Source organism: Podarcis liolepis (genome assembly GCF_965112155.1).
Source record: "Podarcis liolepis genome assembly, chromosome: 12".
NCBI classification, from domain to species: Eukaryota; Metazoa; Chordata; class Lepidosauria; order Squamata; family Lacertidae; genus Podarcis; species Podarcis liolepis.
The window spans coordinates 18,215,428-18,235,837 of NC_139563.1; the positions used below are offsets into that span (position 1 = coordinate 18,215,428).

At 41.4% G+C, this 20,410-nt stretch overlaps 1 protein-coding gene across 6 annotated transcripts in view; it reads left to right on the forward strand.

The window, feature by feature from the left end:
* PARD3 (par-3 family cell polarity regulator) overlaps positions 1-20,410 on the forward strand; it is a 567,261-nt gene that overhangs the window by 231,663 nt on the left and 315,188 nt on the right. For all 6 annotated transcript variants that reach the window (XM_083466611.1, XM_083466612.1, XM_083466608.1 and 3 more), the window contains one exon: positions 617-797. Coding sequence is in view for 4 of the 6 variants with exons in the window: in XM_083466608.1 (XP_083322734.1) it covers positions 617-797 (181 nt within the window). In the remaining 2 variants the exon portion in view is untranslated. The remainder of the gene's footprint in view (positions 1-616; positions 798-20,410) is intronic.

Below are 20,410 nucleotides of genomic sequence, written 5' to 3' on the forward strand. Positions count from 1 at the left end.
TAACTCATTTAAGATGAGAAGGTACAGAAATGTTCCCTCAGTATTTAAATGATGAAGTCAACCTCACTTTTTCTTCTTTTCTGTGCTAGAAAATGGAAGTTACTTATTTTTAAGATGATAACATTCTTTTTTAAACAGTCTCTGCCACGGGTTGTACTTTCAGACTCCTTTATTTGTGCACTTAATAGGTGCTGCTGCTCTTAAGGATTTTCCCCACCAGGACACAATTATTTTCACCCCTGTGGGTTGCTGTAATTTTTTTTTAATTTACAACCATTCAGCAAAGGCACCTCCTAAGGAGCCAAGCATGAGCTTTGTAGTGGCTAACCTTGACTCAAGAGCAAACCATGGGAGTGGAAGGTGTTGACGCAATATCTAGGTGGTGTGGGAACAACTTTAGTAGTTGCAGCACAAACTCCAATACGCATCTAAGTGAACAGATTCTTCCATTTGGGCCATGATCCAGGTGACATGCTAGCACACCCCTTGATGTGAGTGCTTGCACTTATTGGTCCAAGTAGGGGAAACTGCCACCTGTGTTTTGTGTAGCTGCTCTTCTGATGCTGCCGTTTAGTATAATTCCTCTTCTCACCGTTGGCCCTTTTGTTATTCACAGCTTGTAGCTGTATTCGATGAGCAAGACCCACACCATGGAGGAGATGGCACCAGTGCCAGCTCCACTGGCACCCAGAGTCCCGAGATCTTTGGCAGTGAACTGGGCACCACTGCTGTGTCAGCCTTCCAGCCTTACCAAGCAACAAGTGAAATTGAGGTCACGCCTTCAGTCCTTCGCACAAGTGAGTAAAGGTTCCCGGTGCCTCGGCACATTTCATCTTCATTTACTGGGATGCCAACTTCTGTTACCCTCTCATGCTGCTGGGAATATGATTCATTATGTGTCTTTATCAGAAGCTGATTAAAGTTCAGAAAAGGGGTAAATGGTTGAGGCAGGCAAGTAAATAAGCTTCTGCCTTTTTGGTTTTTAATACAGTGCTTATGAGCTGCTTTAAACACTCATAAACATGTGTGTGTGTGTCTGTTGCACCCCCAATTCCTGAGTAGCCGAGCATGAAAACTTGTAGCACAGTTTCCAGATTGTAGTTTCCAGAGTGGCAGGATTGACCTAGCAAGTGAAGATAAAAAAGATGAAAAAATGAAAAATTGGTCTATAGTACGTGCTTTGAGTTGCAAGAGACTATGAATATCATGGAGGTTGCTTGCATCACCTGGCAGTTAAACATAACCCAATGGCACAGTGAGTTATATGCCTTTCTACCCCTTTCAAATAAAAAAAAAGATCAGGGAGTTGTCTTCACATCTCAAGATCTGAATATGTCAAATTCAGGGTGAAAATAAGGACACGTTGCAATAGAGATCACATTTAAAGTTATTTCCCTACTCTTATTTCACGCAGTACAACTTAGTGCTTGTTCTGATGTCATGTCACAATGCATTTGTTTGCCCATGCTACCAATCATTGTAGGGCAGGGACAGGGAAACTCACAGTATCTCTATGTCAGGACATGGGGTTTCCTGTTGGAGGAGGTGGGAAAGGAGGGCAAGAAATAAATATGGGCTCCTAATTTTGGTAGTATTCTGTTTCTTGTCCTCTCGTTCCCCTCCCAATATCTGGAATAAGCCTTCAGAAGATTTAGAAAATGGGCTTAGAATATCGCTACATTGCTGGACTACTTAAACACCGGTTCATGGCTACGTTTCACTTAGTTGTCAGAAACCTTAGGTTGCAAGGATGAGCTGAGACTGAACTTTATTGCTGGATAAGCTTGTCAACTGAGGAGTGTTGCCAACATATCATCTAGATCAACTTCCTCCAACTTACTCTCCATATGTTTTTGATTACAACAGCTCCAACTGGGGCTGATGGAACTTGTAGTCCAAAACAGCTAGACAGCACTGCATGCAGAGAAGGTTGATCTAAGGTAGGCATGGCCAAACTTGGCCCTCCAGCTGTTTTGGGACTACACTTTCCATCATCCCTGACCACTGGTCCTGTTAGCTAGGGATGATGGGAGTTGTAGTCCCAAAACAGCTGGAGGGCCAAGTTTGGCCATGCCTGATCTAAGGGAAGGGTTTATCATCTTGTAGCTTGACTCTTACCTTGATTAAACAAATGGTTTGCTGTTCCCCAAGAGTTAAGTAAGGCTCAAATAGAAACTAATGAAATAGAGAATCCACACACACTTCAAAAATGTCATTGGACAGATGAGTGGGAAAGGTAACAGCAAACGCATGGTATGCTTCAATATTTTCAAAGGAATTCCAGGGATACAGCACTTCTCCTCCCTTCCCCCCCAAACTGTATCGCAATACAAAACACTACAAAAGTTTCCTTTCTCCATTAACTTTCCTAAGTGTTATCATTCAGCGAATAAAACTGTTCACGTTATATTGATTAAAACATGAGAGGAAGGAACTTGTCCACCTCTTAGTCAACTCAAAATGCTAAGAACGTCTTACTGGATCACACCAAAGTCCATTTAGTTTATCATTCTATTTCTGGCAGTGATGAAATAGATACCTCTAGAACAGCCTTCCGCAAGCATGGCCAGTAATTGGGAATGATGGGAACTGTAGTCCAAAACATCTTGTTGGGGAAGGCTTTTGCGTGGCGAGGCCCCCAAACCAGCCCCTCGTTAAAATAAAATTCACACTGACACAGAATTTTGGTTTAAAGTTATTGGGAAAATTTTAGGCCACAACTTTATTGATTACAGAAATATGAGCGGTATTGGCTTAGGCATTGGCAAAGGACTATATCGGACTCTTGCCCCCTTTGCAGGAAGTCAGTAAGGGTAAACCACCCACAGATGAAGCCGCACCGGGGGAACCTGCCTGTAGCTCTCCTCAGTGTCCCCAGAGGCATGGCATGGTCCTAGTCCCTCAAGCAGACTTTGGACAGGATCCAGGCCCTAGATTCCTTTAATGGAATGCCCTTGGTCAATGGAGGGGCAGGCGATGGCTGACCTCCCCTCCCCCACAAATCAATGAGCCAGTGCCTAACCACCAAACCTTACAAAGTTGTGACGATTGCTAAGAGGTAGGCGAAAACCAAGTGGCCAGTGCCAATCTTCCAAATGGAAAAATTCCTACCTGGCCCCCGTCCTAAGACACGCGACCAACCAAAGTCCAAAGCAAGGCCAGAGGATATCTAAAATAAAGGGTGGGTGGGTGTTCGGCAGTGTGAAGCAGGTGCCTGACACACGTCATGCTGCCACTTTTATATCCCTCCACAATCACCCCACACAAAAGTGATTGGCCAAGAAGCTGGGGTGATTGTGGTGCCACCCTGGCATGACGGCATTGCTCCGCCCATGCCGGGGGGGGGGAGGAGGAACCGGCCTGGGGGCCTGCCCGCAACCAGGACCATCCTTAAAGATGATCCCACCTCTAAAATTGCACAAAGGGGGCACTCACTGTTTGTGACATACTGTACTCTGATGTGGATAGCTTAGGTTGTTCCTTTACCAAATTGTGGGTCCATGGATCTGCCTTACAGCTGAGGGATTAGGCTAGGGTTAAGCCAGACTTTTTATAGTCTCTTCTGCCCCTGATTCTTTAAAAATGCAGTCGGTTTGAACCTTCATCCCCATTAACTGTCATGTGCATCTACTGCTTATCCTCTATACTGAAAATATAGCACATTGCAGAAAACTGTTTAAAGAGACTAACTTAGACAATGTATTTGCATGACATTTATGCTCAGGGAAGAAATGTGTGAAATATTTTGGCACAGATATCCTAGAAAATCAAAAGCAATGTTCTGTGTACAACTTAAAAGAATTTCTTTCCTTTCTTTGTGGAATATTTTTTGTTCTTCGGGATGCTGCGCCCTGTGGGTAATTGGAGCCATACCAGCAGCGTGATTTGACATTAAGGCAAACCGATTTCAAATACCTGATTTAAATATACTTTGAAAATAGAAATAATATCCCTATTGTATTTCCTTTTTAACTTGTGAAGTGAAGCATGGCATACAAATGGTATTCTCAGGATTTCAAATAATTACCTTCTTATACTGTTCAGCTTCTATTCAGCTCATAAAACCCATCCAGTTTCATGGTAGTTGCAGATCCTGATTATTACATGTTGACAAGATCATATATCTATTAATTAGATTGGAGATGGGATGCAAAATTGCTGTAATTATTGTAATTTTCCAGCTAATTGTAGGGTTGGTGGTGAATATTTTACTTCTACCAAATGAAAAACAGTATTCCATCCGAAATTGTTTGGTAGCAGTTGTAGATATTTCTCTTTTTCTCCTTTGGTGCTTTGCAATTTTATTATTCCCCCACCCGCCTCCGCCTGCCCTGAGTACGCTTTTTCTAAGTACCAAATGGGCTACACCTTTTGACAATGCAGCTCATGTGGCAAAGCCTACATTTTGTTCTGCTGTTTGCATGCATCTGAGGGGTAACAGAGCAGCCTCTGTTTCGACGCACTGTCTAGGCGTATTAAGCTAAGGCTGAATGATCTGCTGAGATTTTCATCTTCCTTTGTTCAGGTTGCCTTGTTCCCCCCCGCCACTTTTTTGGTTTGTGTTTAAATTGTACCACCTTCCCTAGAAAGGAAAAGGTTAGCTAGATCAGCTCCAGCTGAGAAAGTAATATGCATCTGGACTGCCATTACCCCCTATGCACAAGACATAAAACCATGCATTCTCTGCAATAACCATGTACTGTGTGCATGGAGAGATGGCTTAGATTGGATTTTTGCAACAAATCAAGAATAATACTGGGAAATAAAGTCTTTGTGCTATTCTGTATAGAAACACTACAAGTCTTCCTTCCTTCCTTTTTTAAAAGTTTCTTATCTCCTTGTTTTTAACATCTATTTTTATATAAAATATTACCTAAACTAAATTTTCTGCTGCTGCATTTATTTAGTTTAGAGTAACTGTGTACTAGATAAAAGTGCATTTTTTATCATTGCTAAGTGGGTATCTGTGTACTTTACAGAAGATGTACATAGGGAGCTTGCTGTGGAAGATGGGTTGAAGCAAACTGATGCTTATTCCCTGCTGAAATGTAGAAACTGGAGGCGCAGGTGAAAATTGCCAAACCTAATGAGCAATTTGGCAGATAAGACAGGATGTCAGGCAATGACAGTTCAGCCGCAGCGGCACTGCCTGTGAACCAACTTGTTTGTTTCAGAGGACTGAATTTAAATACCATAAATGTGATCGCTTGCCACCAGATAGCAAACAAGAGCTTTTCTCCTAAATATGTAGCTGTGCAAGCTTTAAAACATTTGAAGTGGTTTAGAAATGTCTGTCCTTCCTTTCTCATTAAGAGTTTATGTATATTTAGAAGTGAAGAAACTGGGCAGCTTAAAAAAATAGCAAGGGAATATAAAACAACTCATTAAATCTTCAGATCATCCTTATATTAAAACATAAGAGATAAAATGTGTAACTAAAATATCTCAGTGCTTATCCCCCACCAGTAAATGCCTGTTTCTTTTCTTTTCTTTTCTTTTCTTTTCTTTTCTTTTCTTTTCTTTTCTTTTCTTTTCTTTTCTTTTCTTTCTTCTTCCATTCTTTTTGTTAAGTCTTAAATCACTACTGGAAATGGTTTGCGCTCTGGTTTTGGTGGTCTAAAAGGTTAGTAAACTTCAGAGCCAGCCCAACATTTTATTTATTGACCCATCCCTGGCCATATTCCATCAGACCGGGGGTTGGACTAAATGACCCTCATCTCCCTTTCCAACTGTGTGTTACTACAAAGCAACTACAGTGGTGCCTCGCAAGACGAAAATAATCCGTTCCGCGAGTCTCTTTGTCTAGCGGTTTTTTCGTCTTGTGAAGCAACCCTATTAGCGGCTTAGTGGATTAGCGCTATTAGCGGTTTAGCAGCTATTAAAGGCTTAGCGGCTTAGCGGCTAAAAGGCTATTAGCAGCTTAGTGGCTTAGAAAAAGGGGGGGAGCGAAAAAAATCGCAAGACTCGCAAGACGTTTTCGTCTTGCGAAGCAAGCCCATAGGGAAATTCGTCTTGCAAAGCGCATTGAAAAACGGAAAACCCTTTCGTCTAGCGGGTTTTTCGTCTTGCGAGGCATTCGTCTTGCGGGGCACCACTGTACTCTGCTTGATGGCTGTACTCTGCCTCCACAGTCGGAGGCAAGAATGCTTCTGAATAACAGTTGCTGGAAACCACGGGAGGGGAGGGGACTCTTGTGCTTGAATCCTGCTTGTGGGTTTCCCACAGACAAAGGGTTGGCCACTGGGAGAACAGGATGCCAGACTAGATGGACCATGGGCCTGATCCAGCAGGCTCTTCTTATGTTCTTGTCCCATTATGGCTCTACTGTTGCACAAGTGGTTCTACCCTGGCTCTTTTCATGCATTGTAATATTGTCTGTACCTGATATGCCAAATTCTTCCCCAGCCTGGCCTGGATCTACTGTATTTTTCACTCTATAAGACGTACTTTTTCCCTCCTAAAAAGTAAGGGGAAATGTGTGTGTGTCTTATGGAGCGAATGCAGGCTGTGCAGCTATCGCTGAAGGCAGAGCAGCAAGAGGGATTGCTGCACAGCGATCCCTCTTGCTGTTCTGGCTTCAGTGATAGCCACGCAAAGCCTATTCAGGGCAGGGGGAGCCTTCCTCCTGCTGCCCCGAAGAGGCTTTGTGTTGCTTTCAGCACAAGGTCAACTGTGACACCATTTGCCCGGGGTGAAGGAGCAACTGTTACCATCTCCTGCTTCCATGTTTAGTTTTGTGAGCATGTGGTTCTTCAAGTATCTGTTGTGTTTTCAAAATGTCATGAGGTTCTTTGAGGACACTAGCCAGAAAGCAGGATATAAATCAACTAACTAAATAAACAGTACTAAATTGTATCTCCAGAGTAGACTTAGCAGGTATCTTATCTTGACTTCTGTGGCTGACTGGCTTTCTGAAGGAGGACTGGCCAATTCACACCAATACTTGGACTTGAATTTCCCAAGTGTGCCAGCTCCTTGACCCTAGCCTTGTGCTTGTGTTCAGGCACTGCACTGAATAGTGGGGATTTTGCACATCACTGCAACGCTACTGGGTTTTGTTTTGTTTTATGTTTGCCATTAGCAGTGGCATGGGAAAAGCTTAATTCCAAGCAGCTTCTATGAGTTCCATGGTCATGTGAAGCCCCACAGAGACCATTCGCCTGAGGTGTTGATGAAGCTGAAAAGGAACCACCCACAGCAGGCGGCTTGTGTTGTTCTCTTCCGTTCACAAACAGATGTCATCCCCTTGAGACCAGAGAAGCGTGAGTAGGTGGGCCGAGAGATTTCATCTGTGGATACACCCTGTGGTGCTGTCTCATCAAGGGAGAGTTGAAGCAGATAACAAACTAGGGCTGGAGCACAGCTGTTTCTTTTCCCTGAGCTATCCAGGGAGCCGTCTATGTTAGCCTCTTCCGTGAAAAGTAACACCCACCCTCCCAAAAGCAGGAGAGGGGAAACTGCATCTAGTCATATGAATCACATGCCAGAAACAGTTCCCCAGAAATTTAGCATTTAATTTAGTAGGTCACGTATCTCCTTACTTTCTCCATAAATTCACTTTCTTTTAAAATAAAGCCAGGTGCTGTCCTACCACCTTTAACTGGTGATGACAATTTCTGCTAGCCTCTCTCATGCGTGATTTTGTAAGCACCAAAGCCCAGTAGATAAAAATCGCTCCTTTTTGCAGCTCTTGATAAGAATTTTTTTTTGTTTATCTATACCGACTGTATTTATTTTTCATTTCCCTTTAGTGTGAGAAATTGCTTTGCAATCCCATTTTGAGTTTGCTTTTTTATCTTTTCTCCCCTTCTCTCCACCCCCCCAAAAGTAGCAAGATATTTCTAAGTAAGTAATCCCTGTCCATCTTGAAATGGAAGAAGCGTGACTCAGGAAGAGCTACTGGCCCAGTATTTGTGACATGTTTGGGACAAAGATAGGTTAATGTGGTCCTAGGCTGGATCCAGGGTTATTACAGTGGTGCCTCGGAAGACGAAAAGAATCCGTTCTGTGATTCTCTTCGTCTAGCGGTTTTTTCGTCTTGCGAAGCAAGCCCATTGAAGGATTAGAGGATTAGCGCTATTAGCGGCTTTTAGCGGCTTATCTGCTTATTGGATCAGCTGAGAAGCAGTTTAGCGGCTTAGAAAAGGGGGGGAGGGAAAAAAACCAGCAGGAACTCGCAAGACATTGTCGTCTTGCAAAGCAAGCCCATAGGAGATTCGTTTTGTGAAGCACCTCCAAAACGGAAAACTCTTTCGTCTAGCGAGGCATTCGTCTTGCGGGGCACCACTGTATCTAAAAGCACATTGCACAGCAACTTTGAAGCTAAGCAGGCCTGGTCAGTACCTAGATGGGAGACCACCTAGGGCCCCTAGGTACTTGTGTTCCACTTGGAAGAAAGGGTATTAATGTGATGATGATAATAATGATGATGACCATGATTATATATTAGATATGGAGATTCCTTTGATAGCTTTTTTGGGGAAAGCAACACATAAATGATATTACTATTAATAATTTTATAACAACAGTTTGTCATGAGCACACACATTAAGGTAAGTCCTACCCATAGTGTCTTCAGGCTGTGAAGTAAAAAACCACTGATGTATTGATACAGAGCTTCCTTGCTGGCTGAATTTCAGCTTTGCAAGGCCTCCTTGAAAGGTCCCCAGTGTTTAATCTTCTCGTACAAATTTATTTTAGGCATGTTTTTATATAGTTATTGGATGTTTTACTTTCTGGGGATTTGTTGTGGAATGCACACATACTTTAATGCGTCAATGTTTGGTTTGTAAGCTGCTTTGAGGTATCTCTTTCTGTAAGAAGCAGGAAAAGCTCTCTTTACCTAAGAGAGAAAAGATACAGATTTAACCCTTTTTGTACATTGAGTTCAGTAGGGATGGGCACATGCTTGCTTCTCAAATTGACTCTAGAGAGGTAAAATTTAAGAAAGGAGAGTGGTATCCATTCCCACTGCTATGGCCATGGCAACTATCACTGCCATTAATGACAAGTCGAAGGAAGCTCATGGGAGAGGAGGTTTGGGACTCACATCAGCCCAGCAAATTTAAATTCTCAGGAAAAATAACCTTTTTCCCGAGCATTCTCTGCAGTTGCCAATCCCAATCCAAATTGAGCCTGGGGGAGCTCACTTATCTCTCATTTTGATGATTGCAGGCAGAACTTGCATTTCTTTATGTGGGTCAGGTTTACTATTAAACTCTTTGCTGTTGAGCTTTGATATATGTAATGCATTAAACAGCTTTAACTGTCAGCTTCCATGATTTAGCTTTCTAGATGCGAAAATGTATGATTTACTGTCTTGTACAGTACTGCAATATTCTATATGCTGGATTTTATGTCCTCTAGCTGAGAATTAGCTTTTTGCTTTCCTTTGGCAGGATTATCCACCACCCCACTTTTTATTTTATCCATTCAGATATGAAGCAGTTATGGAGTTTAGAGAGACAGGCCCATGAATTATGGCAAATTAAGATTTTGGGAATTTACCTCAGCACCAACCCAGTAGTATTCAGTGGGCTCAAGCTAAAGCTTTAACCTAGTAGGTTTCCTTACCAGGTCAGACAGTTGGGTCCATTTTATTTTTTTCATTAATGACTACAGTGGTTTTTATGCTGCTTTTTAGTACCAAAATCCTTTCAAGTTGGCTCATGATGAAACAAAATCAAAATACAACATTAACAATCCAAGCATTATAGCCACATACCTATTAGACATGTTTAATACTTAAAAACTAGTGGAGCAGCATAAAAGCAAAAATAGCATACATCAAAATTATAGCTTCAGTGGAGTCTTGGGTTTTGCGTGGGCAGGGAGGGTGGTGGGTGTGTTGGAGAGCAAGAGAGGGGGTTTGCACGGCCCTGGTAGAGAGCGGGGGGTGGGGGTGGGAGTTCTGTGTGCAGCCGGTGATGGTGACTCTGAGAGAGGGAGAGACGGGTGTCACTATGTTGCATGGGCCTGTTTCCCCCCATTGTAAACACCATGTGCCATTGTAATGGATTGCTTTGAAGTCATTTCTGCACCAGATAAAGGAATTTTTAGCCCCCTAATTCCCCCCTGACCTGACCCTTATTTTGCCCATCCTCTCCTTTATTTTGCCTGACCAAAGGTGGCAACCCTAGGCAGCATCCATTTCATTGGAGTTGTCTTTCAGTGTAATAAATTGTAGTTTAAACAAATGGGAAATATTTCATCAAATGCTTTACACTAGTTCATGAAATTTAGTTAGAAGTGTTTAGATAATTAGGCCATAAATGAGTTTCATTCTAGCATCTCATGAAGTTGGTAATTGTCTACAGAAACTCATGCTCTCAATAAAATAATTTCAATCCCTCTTTTTAAAAAGTGCAACTGGACTGCCTTAATTAGTTGAACAATGCTAGCATCTGCATACATGCATTTAAATTGGGCTAATTTCATGCAGAGCTTATATTTATGCTGTGATTGGCCTAGATTTTGGTTTCCAAAAAGAAAATTGAATTCTGCACTAAACTTAATTTTCGCTAAGGTGTACTCTAGCATGTATTTTATCCGTGCATTAATTGCAAAAGCAGTAGTTATTTGGAACTGAAATTACCTGTTGGTCTAAGTTGTTGCTTATATAGCTGTGACATGTTCTTTTAGATGCATTGCTATCATACTTCAGGGATGGCTTCTTTTATTGTCCTGCAGCAGAAGCCCTAAGATTTAGTGGGCATCCTCTACATCACAATTCCTACTGGTTCAGACCAAGCTTCCATGTAACCCAGCATTCCATTTTCCAATGACCAATCATGGTGCCTTTGGGGAGCCCCAAAGCAAGACACAAAGGCAGTAGTCTTTCCCCTCTTTGTTCCATAGCAGTTTGGTATTTATATTCTATTTTTAAACTGCTTTGAGGTTTTGGGGTTTTTTTTTATAAAAAAACAGTCAAGTGAGTCTGCAGAATAGTTCAGTCGGTAGAGCATGAGACCCAAGGTTGTGGGTTCAAGCCCCACATTGGGCAAAAAAGATTCCTGCGTTGTAGGGGGTTGGACTAGATGACCCTCATGGTCCATTCCAACTCTACAATTCTATGATTCTAAGTGGTGCAAAATTTTATTAAATAAATTAAAAAATAATGTTGTTGTTGTTGTTGTAATATTTCATAACAAACATATTGCTCTGCTTTCCTTTGGACCACATTAGAGAGGCCGAGAGGGGGATCTTGCCATCTGTGCAGCCCAGGACCTCCATAGAGACTGCCCCGGCATGCACCCGAAGTCACACTCCATTGTCTCTTGAGACAGGAGGAGGCCAACTAGCAATGAAGACATGGTTATAATCTGTGTGATATATTTATTAAGAGTCTGGCATCTTCACTATACAGTTACCATTGTATACTAAAGTCCCACCTCTTTACCTTGGCCTTTGACCACCCCCTTACTCTGGATGCCCTATTCTTGTGATTGTAATTAATTTTAAACTGTATTTTAAATTGCTGTCACCTGCTCTGGAACTTTAGGGTCAAGGATACATAAGTAATAAATAATCAGATGCTGGACTAGATGGGCCGTTAGCACTTCTTATGTTCTTATTGTACTGTGCTGGCATCCATCTGTCTCGGGAGACAATGGAAGAGTGTGCCTGTGGGGCGAAGTCAAACTATTGGAAAGTTACAGTGCCTGCAGTGGCTGTAAAGAGTGATACAGGTGAGATATGTTTTGTTGCAGGTGGGTCAGATGAATGCATCTGATTATTCTTCTTATTATAAGCTATGTCCCAAAAGCAGAGCAGCTAACCTTCAGTCTAAGCTGCTGGGGACGACGACAGCTTTTTAATAGAACTCTGATCTATTACTGATGAAGGAAAATGTGCAGTCAATAAGCATCATAACATCAGCAGGACAGACCATAGCTTTGTGGCAGAGTACATGCTTTGTCCTAGATTCAATCCCTGCCATTCCCTGTTAAAAGGCTCAGGCGGCAAGTGATGGGAAAGACAGGGGCATAAGACCCAGAAGAGCTACTTAAATACAGAAAAGGCAGCAGTGAATTAGACGGATAAATAATCCTCTCCAGTTACAAGGCAGCTTCCTATGTGGGCATGTTGAAAGCTGCAATTCTAGACCCCAACATCAACATTATTTTTCTACTCAAGGGGGCCAACTGCAGAGCATTAGTATTTATTAGGGGATGACATGCACTCATAAAAAACTACGCATTTCCCTTGCCCTCTGCCAGGCACCCTCCCTTTTTTTCTTGTTGACGGCTGGCTACAAACAATTTTTCATGTCATTTACATGGGCACTCCCAATTAGAATGCAAGTGAATATTTCGCAGAAAAATAAATGTGACAAGTTTTGCCTTTCATGGTATTTGCCAGTTGTCTGTGAGAAAATTGGGGTTTTCTAAGCTTAATGCACATTTAAGACGGATTATTTGTATGTCTGCTGCAAATAATAATGGTTTAGAGACAACTCAGTGGGAGACTAAAGCACTAAAAAGTGCCACCTGTCAGTAACTCAATCTGTCAGAGCCTGTCTTTGCATGAAGAGGAAGTCCCTAACTGAATGAGGGTTTGATACCCTCACCTGGTTTTGCTGGCCAATCGAAGCTGTTCTTGGGGTATGGTCACTATCACATGCTGACAGCTTCTAGGAGCCACAGGTGAGAGCTGAGAACAGGGTGGGGACCAAAGGTAGGCAGACTACCCCAGAAGGGGGATCGCAAATCCTCCACCAGAGATAATACCCCTCTCTTAACACCCCATACACCCTTTATTGCAGTGGATCATTTCACTGTCCCAGCATAGTGTCTAGTCTCTCCTATTGCTTTATTCAATCTTCTATCTATCCATCCATTTCATTCCCTGTTCAGGACATACAAAAGAAAGTTCTTCACACAGCCCATTATTAAACTGGAATTCACTCCCTCAGGATGTAGTGATAGCCACTAACTTGAATGACTTTAAAAGTGGACTAGACAAACTCATGGAGGATAAGGTTGCCAGTGCCTAATAGCCAGAATGACAATGTTCTGCCTCCACTGTTAGAGTCAATATCCCTGCTTACCAATTGCTGGGAATCACAAGTGGGGAGAGTTCTGTTGCACTGATGTATTTATTTGTGGGCTTCCAGTTGACATCTGGTTGTCCACTGTGAGAAGAGGCTGGGGGACTAGATGGGCCTTTGGCCTGATAAAGTAAGGCTATTCATACGTCCAAAGTCTTCAGATTTTTTAAAATTTTTATCTTACAAATTTGTACTTCCACCATTCTTGGTACCACCCTGCTTCTCTCTAAAAATTTCCTTGACTCCAGCTTGTAGTTATGGGTTGGAGGAACATGGCCTGGCTTTCATATTGTTAGGCTGCCTTGTTCCCCTATTGAAGGAATAGGCAGATTTTTTTATGAAGAGCAATGTATGTAAACATAATACTTTTAAAAAAGGGGATTTATAACACACCTGCATGGTTGCATGGTCTACCTTTAAAACAAAAACAAAAAACCACCAGAATCCCATGTTTTCCCCGAAGTGAGAAGAACTCTTGATAGACTGTCATGGCAGACAATCTGATTTCGCTATCCACCAACGCACTCAAATTTTATTGCCACTTCTGTACAATTTGTAGATTGTACTAGTGGGCTGGGCATTAACTTTGTTACCTAATTTCCATACCAAGACTGTTTTGAATAATAAATGCAACTAATAATTTTAAGTTTGTTTATTAAATGCAAAGTGGTGCATACAGACTTGATACAAGGGGATATGATTATTATAGTGATAATGAGCATTATTTGGAAGCTGCATAAATAAAGAAATGGCTTGGGGCAGCATTTAGTTTATACTGCAGGAGACTAGGAATACGCACAAATTATTAATTCAGGAGGCACAACAAATTGGAATTTGGGTAGCATTCAATTTTCATCATAATTGTTCTCCATTTGCTTGGGCCATTATCAGTAATTTAAGGGAATTAGAGATTCTCCTCTTAAAAGTTTCTAGTGAACTCTTTAGAATAGGAATTGTCAAACACTTATGAACCTGTGTGCATTCATTTCCTATTCATGAATGCTATATAGCAGTGAGATGTGTGGATATGCACAATACTAGAATTTTGTTTCCTTTCTATTGTACAATGGTGAGCTTTTTTTAAATCTTAGCAAGGTACTTCATTCATTGGCGTGTTTTAAACATAATGCAAAACCATATGTTAATGTTACATGAATGAGCCTGCTTCAGCCTTAGTTTCATAGCTATATTTTCCTCTGGTGTGCTCTTGAGAAGAAGATCAGAAGCATCCACTACTTGCTTTAAGCTAACCACAGTTTATCTATATATTGAAGAACAGCAGATTGTGGTTAAGCTAAAAACCATGGTTCATTGAAACATGTAAAGATCAAACTACATTTTCTGATCTTTGCTTCTTGTTAAACCATAGTGCAAACTTACCCAAGTTGATTAGATTGGGACCTAATAATAAACCAGTTAGTGTACAAATGTGTCAGGAACTAGCAGGGTTCCGAGGAGCGAATGGAAGAGGTAGCAGAGCCAGAGGATGAACGAGAGGAAAGGGGTAGCAATTTGTGGGGTTTTGTGCCTTCCGCAAGGCAGGAGCCATAGTTGGGAGGATGGGGAGGGGTCTGAGCAGTCTGAGGAGGTGAAGGAATAGAAATGAAGCATCCATGTTCAGAATAAATATACATCTTTTGCACCAGATGCTGACTATAAAGGCCAGGGGAAGGTGCAAGGCATGTATAGCCAACGTGGTATCCTCCAGATGTTGTGGACTACACCTCACATAATACATGGCCATTGGGCATGGAGGCTGGGGCATGTGGGAGTTATAGTCCACAACATATGGAGGGTGCCAGCTTGGAGGAGGCTGGTTTATAGTTTCTCCACTCGGCTCATGGCCTAAGGGAAAGGCTGTAGCTCAGTTGCATGCAAGAGATCCTCTATTTAATTCATGCCATCTTTCTGCACTGCAAGCTGAGTGAGCTGCTGCTAGCCAGTGTAAATTAACTTTCTCCAACCTGATGCTTTCCAGATGTTTTGGGCACTAGCACCCATCATCCCTATCCATTGTCCATGCTGGCAAGGGCTGATGAATGTTATAGCCCAACAGCATCTGGGAGCACCAGGATGTATAATGCTCATGTGTATATTACTGAGCTGCATTGATTGTCTGGCTCAGTAGGTATTTTCATGCCTTCTACTTCATGCCTCATCTCTGAGCTTCCAGCATAGCCACTGCTGGAAACAAAATGAAATGTTTGAGTCAGGAAGGCAATTCTTCTGTTTAAGGTCATAACAAACATAAATTCAATCTTTTAATCCACTTACCCACCACACTGGTTTGGGGAAATTCGTCCTGGGATAAAAGTTTACAGGGAGGATTTGACTCACCCTGTCTTCCAGATAGTCAGATTTCACATTTGTAAGGCGCCACTCTCCCCACATTTTGTGAAATTTAGCTTACCAAATTAACATTCTACCCACATCCCTAGGCATGGGTCTGAACGTTCTTTGGTGTCTGAAATGTGAGGCTTCTAAGGCTTCTAAGGCATTTCCTTTCGGTAGGTTTCTATGAAAACAAAATCAATTGTAGAAAGAAAGTTTCCCCATCTCTACTGTACAGGCTTAAAACTGTCAGATGATACCCAATGTTTGGCTTCTGATCTGAGACTGTGTTGAGTGTGACTAGTAGATAATGAATGTTCTCCTCCCCTCACCCTGAATTTTTTAAAAAAGAAAACAGTTGGGAAAGGGGGGCGGGAAGTACACATTAATCATATCCTTAAAATTCTTCAAAACACCAATTTTTGCTATGTACATTTGCCTTTGGGGTTAATTGTTTTGCAGTCACTTTTGCATATTTCTAGGGAGTCAAAAATGTGGGGGAGAGAGTTTGGTTTTCAGCTACTTGGCTTCACAACCACTCTGAGGAATATGTTGAGGGATACCGTTTATACCTTGTTTAACAACAACAACTTCTTCTTCTTCTTCTTCTTCTTCTTCTTCTTCTTCTTCTTCTTCTTCTTCTTCTTCTTCTTCTTCCTCCGCCCATCTGGCTGAGTTTCCCTAGCCACTCTGGGCGGCTTCCAACAAAAGATTAAAAGTACATTAAAACATCAGTCATTAAAAACTTCCCAAAACAGGGCTGCCTTGTAGAAGTCTATGTTCATTTCATTTTACTTTTGATTTGTATACTGTCTTTCTATATTACAATACACAAGTTGGCTTGCAAGCTTTAAACTAAATAAAATATCAAAGTAATATTCAGTAATTCATTTGAATATAATAGTACACAATAAAATTACTTCTCTAAATACCAGCAAATAATAATTTAAAATTCACTCTTAGCAATTACAGTAAATAATTACTAAACAATGATCAATAAAAATAACAGCAAGTCACAATGCATAAAATACCACAATACGTACAGAACCATGTAAAAGGATCAAATTGAGCAACAAAGGCACACAACTTATATTATTATTTTTTTAAAATCCCTGAACTCCTCTTCTCCCTTCTCATTAGCTGCTTCTTCTGTTCTTAAAATTGTGACCTGGCTGTTGCTTAGCTGGACGTGATTGAGAATGGGTGAGGTGAGGCTCCTTGCCCTTCTTTGCAGGATGATGAGGTGGTGGTGGTAGATGTTAAACTTTCCAAGAGGAGATGTCATTCCCAGTGTTTTACCTATGAATACAAAGGAACAGTAAATGTATAAAGTTGTCCTATACTGAGTCAGAATTGGTCATTTATTCCTGCATTGCCTATTCTGATTAGCAATGTTTTTCCAAAGTGTTTCTTAATCTAGCTTAAACACCCCTCCCCCACAGACTCACACTCACACTCTTTTCAGTTTAGAAATACAGGCATTCTCTGATTTTAAATTTCCTGTAGTAGAATATTCCCCTGCATCTGTACAATCCTGTCCCCTAATGTCAGCTTCATTTGAATACACAAATTGAAAAATCAATAGGCTGGACAGGGGTATCTGTAGCATCAGGAATTTTTATAAACTGTAATGTTAACTATTGGGTTTCAGACTTGCACTGTTAAATCTATTGTTTTCCCAGGTGAGTTACAGTAGATACTTCACTAGGCTAAGAGATGTCTGTATTTCTTTCATATGCAGTTCTCTTGTTTAATCTGCTGCGTAGATACTTTTCCTATTAAAAGATTTGAAAGAAGGTTTGTAGACTAAATGCTGCACAGGTATATATTCCAAAAAGCTAAAAACCTCATCTCTTTTTTTGTGGCCTCCTAAAATTAAAATGTGTGTTGTTTGTGAAGTATATATATTTTCATCTGCATCTGGTAAATACGCTTACAGTATTCATGTTATGGAGACCAGCAAACTAAAACATCTGGGTAATTCTATGACAAAGTTAAGAACAGCATTAAATTCTTTTAAGTAGTTGAGTCCTGCTAAATGTCTCTTTCTACCTCCTGCTCTCTTACACATACCTATGTGTACAGCAGTGTATCAAAAGCCAAATACTGCAAACCAAAAATGTCTGATGTAGGAATATTGTTCCATTGAAACACTAACTTCCAGTGATTTGAATATCAGAGATCTTAGTTGCCAAACCAAGCTGGAGTGTTGGGAGGAAGGATCCTGCATACTTCAGCTGGATTCATGGGTGTTGTAGGGACAAGGAGGCTCTGGACCACCAGAATTTGTCATATTCCAGCTCCCATCAGCCCCAGCCAGCATGGCCAATGACTCAGGGGTTATGAGAGTTGCAGTCCAGCAACGCCCAGAGTGCCACAGGTTTCCCAATCCTGCCTAGAGGGTGCCAAAATTTGTGTCTATAGCTTATGTGTTCTGACATCAAACCAAACATCGCCATTAGCAATAGTTGCATTTGTGGATGGTTAGGACTAGGGTATATTGAGAAGTATGAATGGATAAAACCCCAAATGTTATGCACTGTAGAATGGCCAGCATCAACATCAACAGTGTTCTCAGCAATATATATATATACCTGTTTTGTTTAACACCCTGGTCGGACGCTGCAGGTTATTCATGCTTTTCCTTTGCACAGTTGGTATCTGTGCTTGGTTACCTAGGAAACTGCTGTTGCATGGAATTTGATTTGCTAGGTTGTCAGAGTTATATGGCTGAAATTTGAAATGAGGAGTGGTGGGCAGAGAAGACAAACCAGCTAAATGCCTGCAAATTCAGCTGTTGAATATTTGGCAGCTGAGGCAAAGCAAGAAAGGCTTATAAAGAGGTTGTTGGGATCTATATGTTGTGGCTTAGCCAAGCCAAAAACATTGTTGAATTTGGACATTTAGGATTAAATTCTGTTGCTCACCTTAAACATTTCTTCCATTTCTAGTAAAAAATAGTGAAGTTAGTGCTCTTTCATTGAGAGTATACCAAATTAAGTGGCATCCTTATGGAAGTGTTTGCCCATCCATCTATTTCTTTATTTGTAAAGCATTCTGCTGCATGCTTCAACTTAAACAAACAAGCAAACAAACAAACAAACAAACAGATCTTCGACACTTTTCTCTGAACATTTCCATAGCACCTAACTCTAGTATCTATAGGTAATTGCCAGGATTAAGAATTAGGTATACAGCGCATGCACTTTGCTGTCTCCACTGCATCCTCACTATTCCATATGGCAGAGTTTTTCTGGGTTCCTCCCTACTGAGATCATACTGTCTCACCTGTTATATGCATTCTGATAGCAACTTGAGACCTATTTGTCCTGACAGGTTTGTGGCCCTCAATGATATATCATTTGTACTCAGATTTGTATAATATAAATGTGGTTTCTTTCTGCAGTACTTTGTTGTGCTTTTACTTTGTTTTATTGCTGTACTGTTGTTCATCTCCCTTGGCTCTGATAAGGGCAAGATATAATGGCAGAATATAAGAAGTATAAGATAATTACAATGAAGCGTAGGAATGGGGAAGGAAGTGTTAGTAGTAGTTCAGCTGAGGTCAAACGGGATTTATTTTCCAAGATAGAATTCAGTTCAACCCACCACAAGTACTGGAAGGTAGATGCATGTTCATGCAAAAGCACACTTCTTATTACTACCATTCAACTTGCTACTGTGAAATTATTTCTAGTCACTATCTCCACTTTGTTATCTTGCAAATCCTATTATCCTTTGAGGTTTTAACCATGGGTAATAGCTTACTTAATCAGTAACCTGCTCTTCTGTTCAGGCACACAAAATTTCCTTCTCATATTTCATCTAAATACTGTTGAGTTGATAGCAATAAATATGTTTTCGTAACTATCGTATTTTTCGCTCTATAAGACACACCTTTTCCCTCCTAAAAAGTAAGGGAAAATGTGTGTGCATCTTATGGAGTGAATGCAGGCTGCGCGGCTAAGCAAGAAGCCAGAACAGGGAGAGGGATCGCTGCGCAGCGCTCCGTCTCGCTATTCTAGCTTCGGGGTTAGCTGTGCAAAGCCTCCTCAGGGCAGCAGGGTGCCTTCAAGAAGCCTCCGCAGGGCACGGGGATGAAGGCACCCCACTGCCCTGGGGAGGCTTCACATGAAGCTAGAACAGCTAGAGGAAGCGCTGTGCAGCGCTCCCTCTAGCTATTCTGGCTTTTGGATAGCCCCGTGAAGCCCTTGCAGGGCATGGGGATGAAGGCTCCCCGTGCCCTGCGAAGGCTTTGCGCAAAGCTAGACCAGCTATCCCAGCGGCTATCCCAGAAGCCAGAACTGCAAGAGGCTATCCCAGAAGCCAGATCCCTCTTGCTGTTCTGGCTTCTGGGATTCAGATTTTTTTTCTTGTTTCCTCCCCACAAAACTAGGTGCATCCTATCGTCTGGTGCATCCTATAGAGCGAAAAATACGGTACTTAGGTTTCTGCACATCTTTATGATATTTCTCTCCTCTGCTTCTTTGACTTCGTAAAAAATTATTGTACAGTGTGTTGTTAGATTTCCTATTTCTAGCGCTTATTTAAAATGCACCTTAGCTCCAGAAGCAAATCAATATTTACAGTGCATTAGTGCCACAGAGAATTTGAAGCCTTGTGATTAGAGTTCATTGCTGATTTATCCACTCTTCAAAGCAACATTAGACATCAAACACTATCTGCCATCATGCAGGAATTTGTGACATCGCACTGGGCCTACACGTGCTTTCGTCTGGTGTTTTAATTATTTAAGCTCTTTTCCCTTTGATTTTTCTAACAGGGATATAATTCTGAAATCTCTAAATTAAGTAAACTAGGACATTATACCTAACAAACTTATATTAGGAAAAAATGTTCACAGTTCCATTCTTATTTGTATGTTGTCCCAGGTGGGTAGGGGGACTTGTATGTGGTTGGGAGAGGGAGGTGAGCTTAATGACTACAAAGCAAAACAATGCTGGTGATTAATTAGAGGCTGGATGAGATGAATATGTCAGATCAGTTTTGGTGGAGTATTTTGTGTATTTT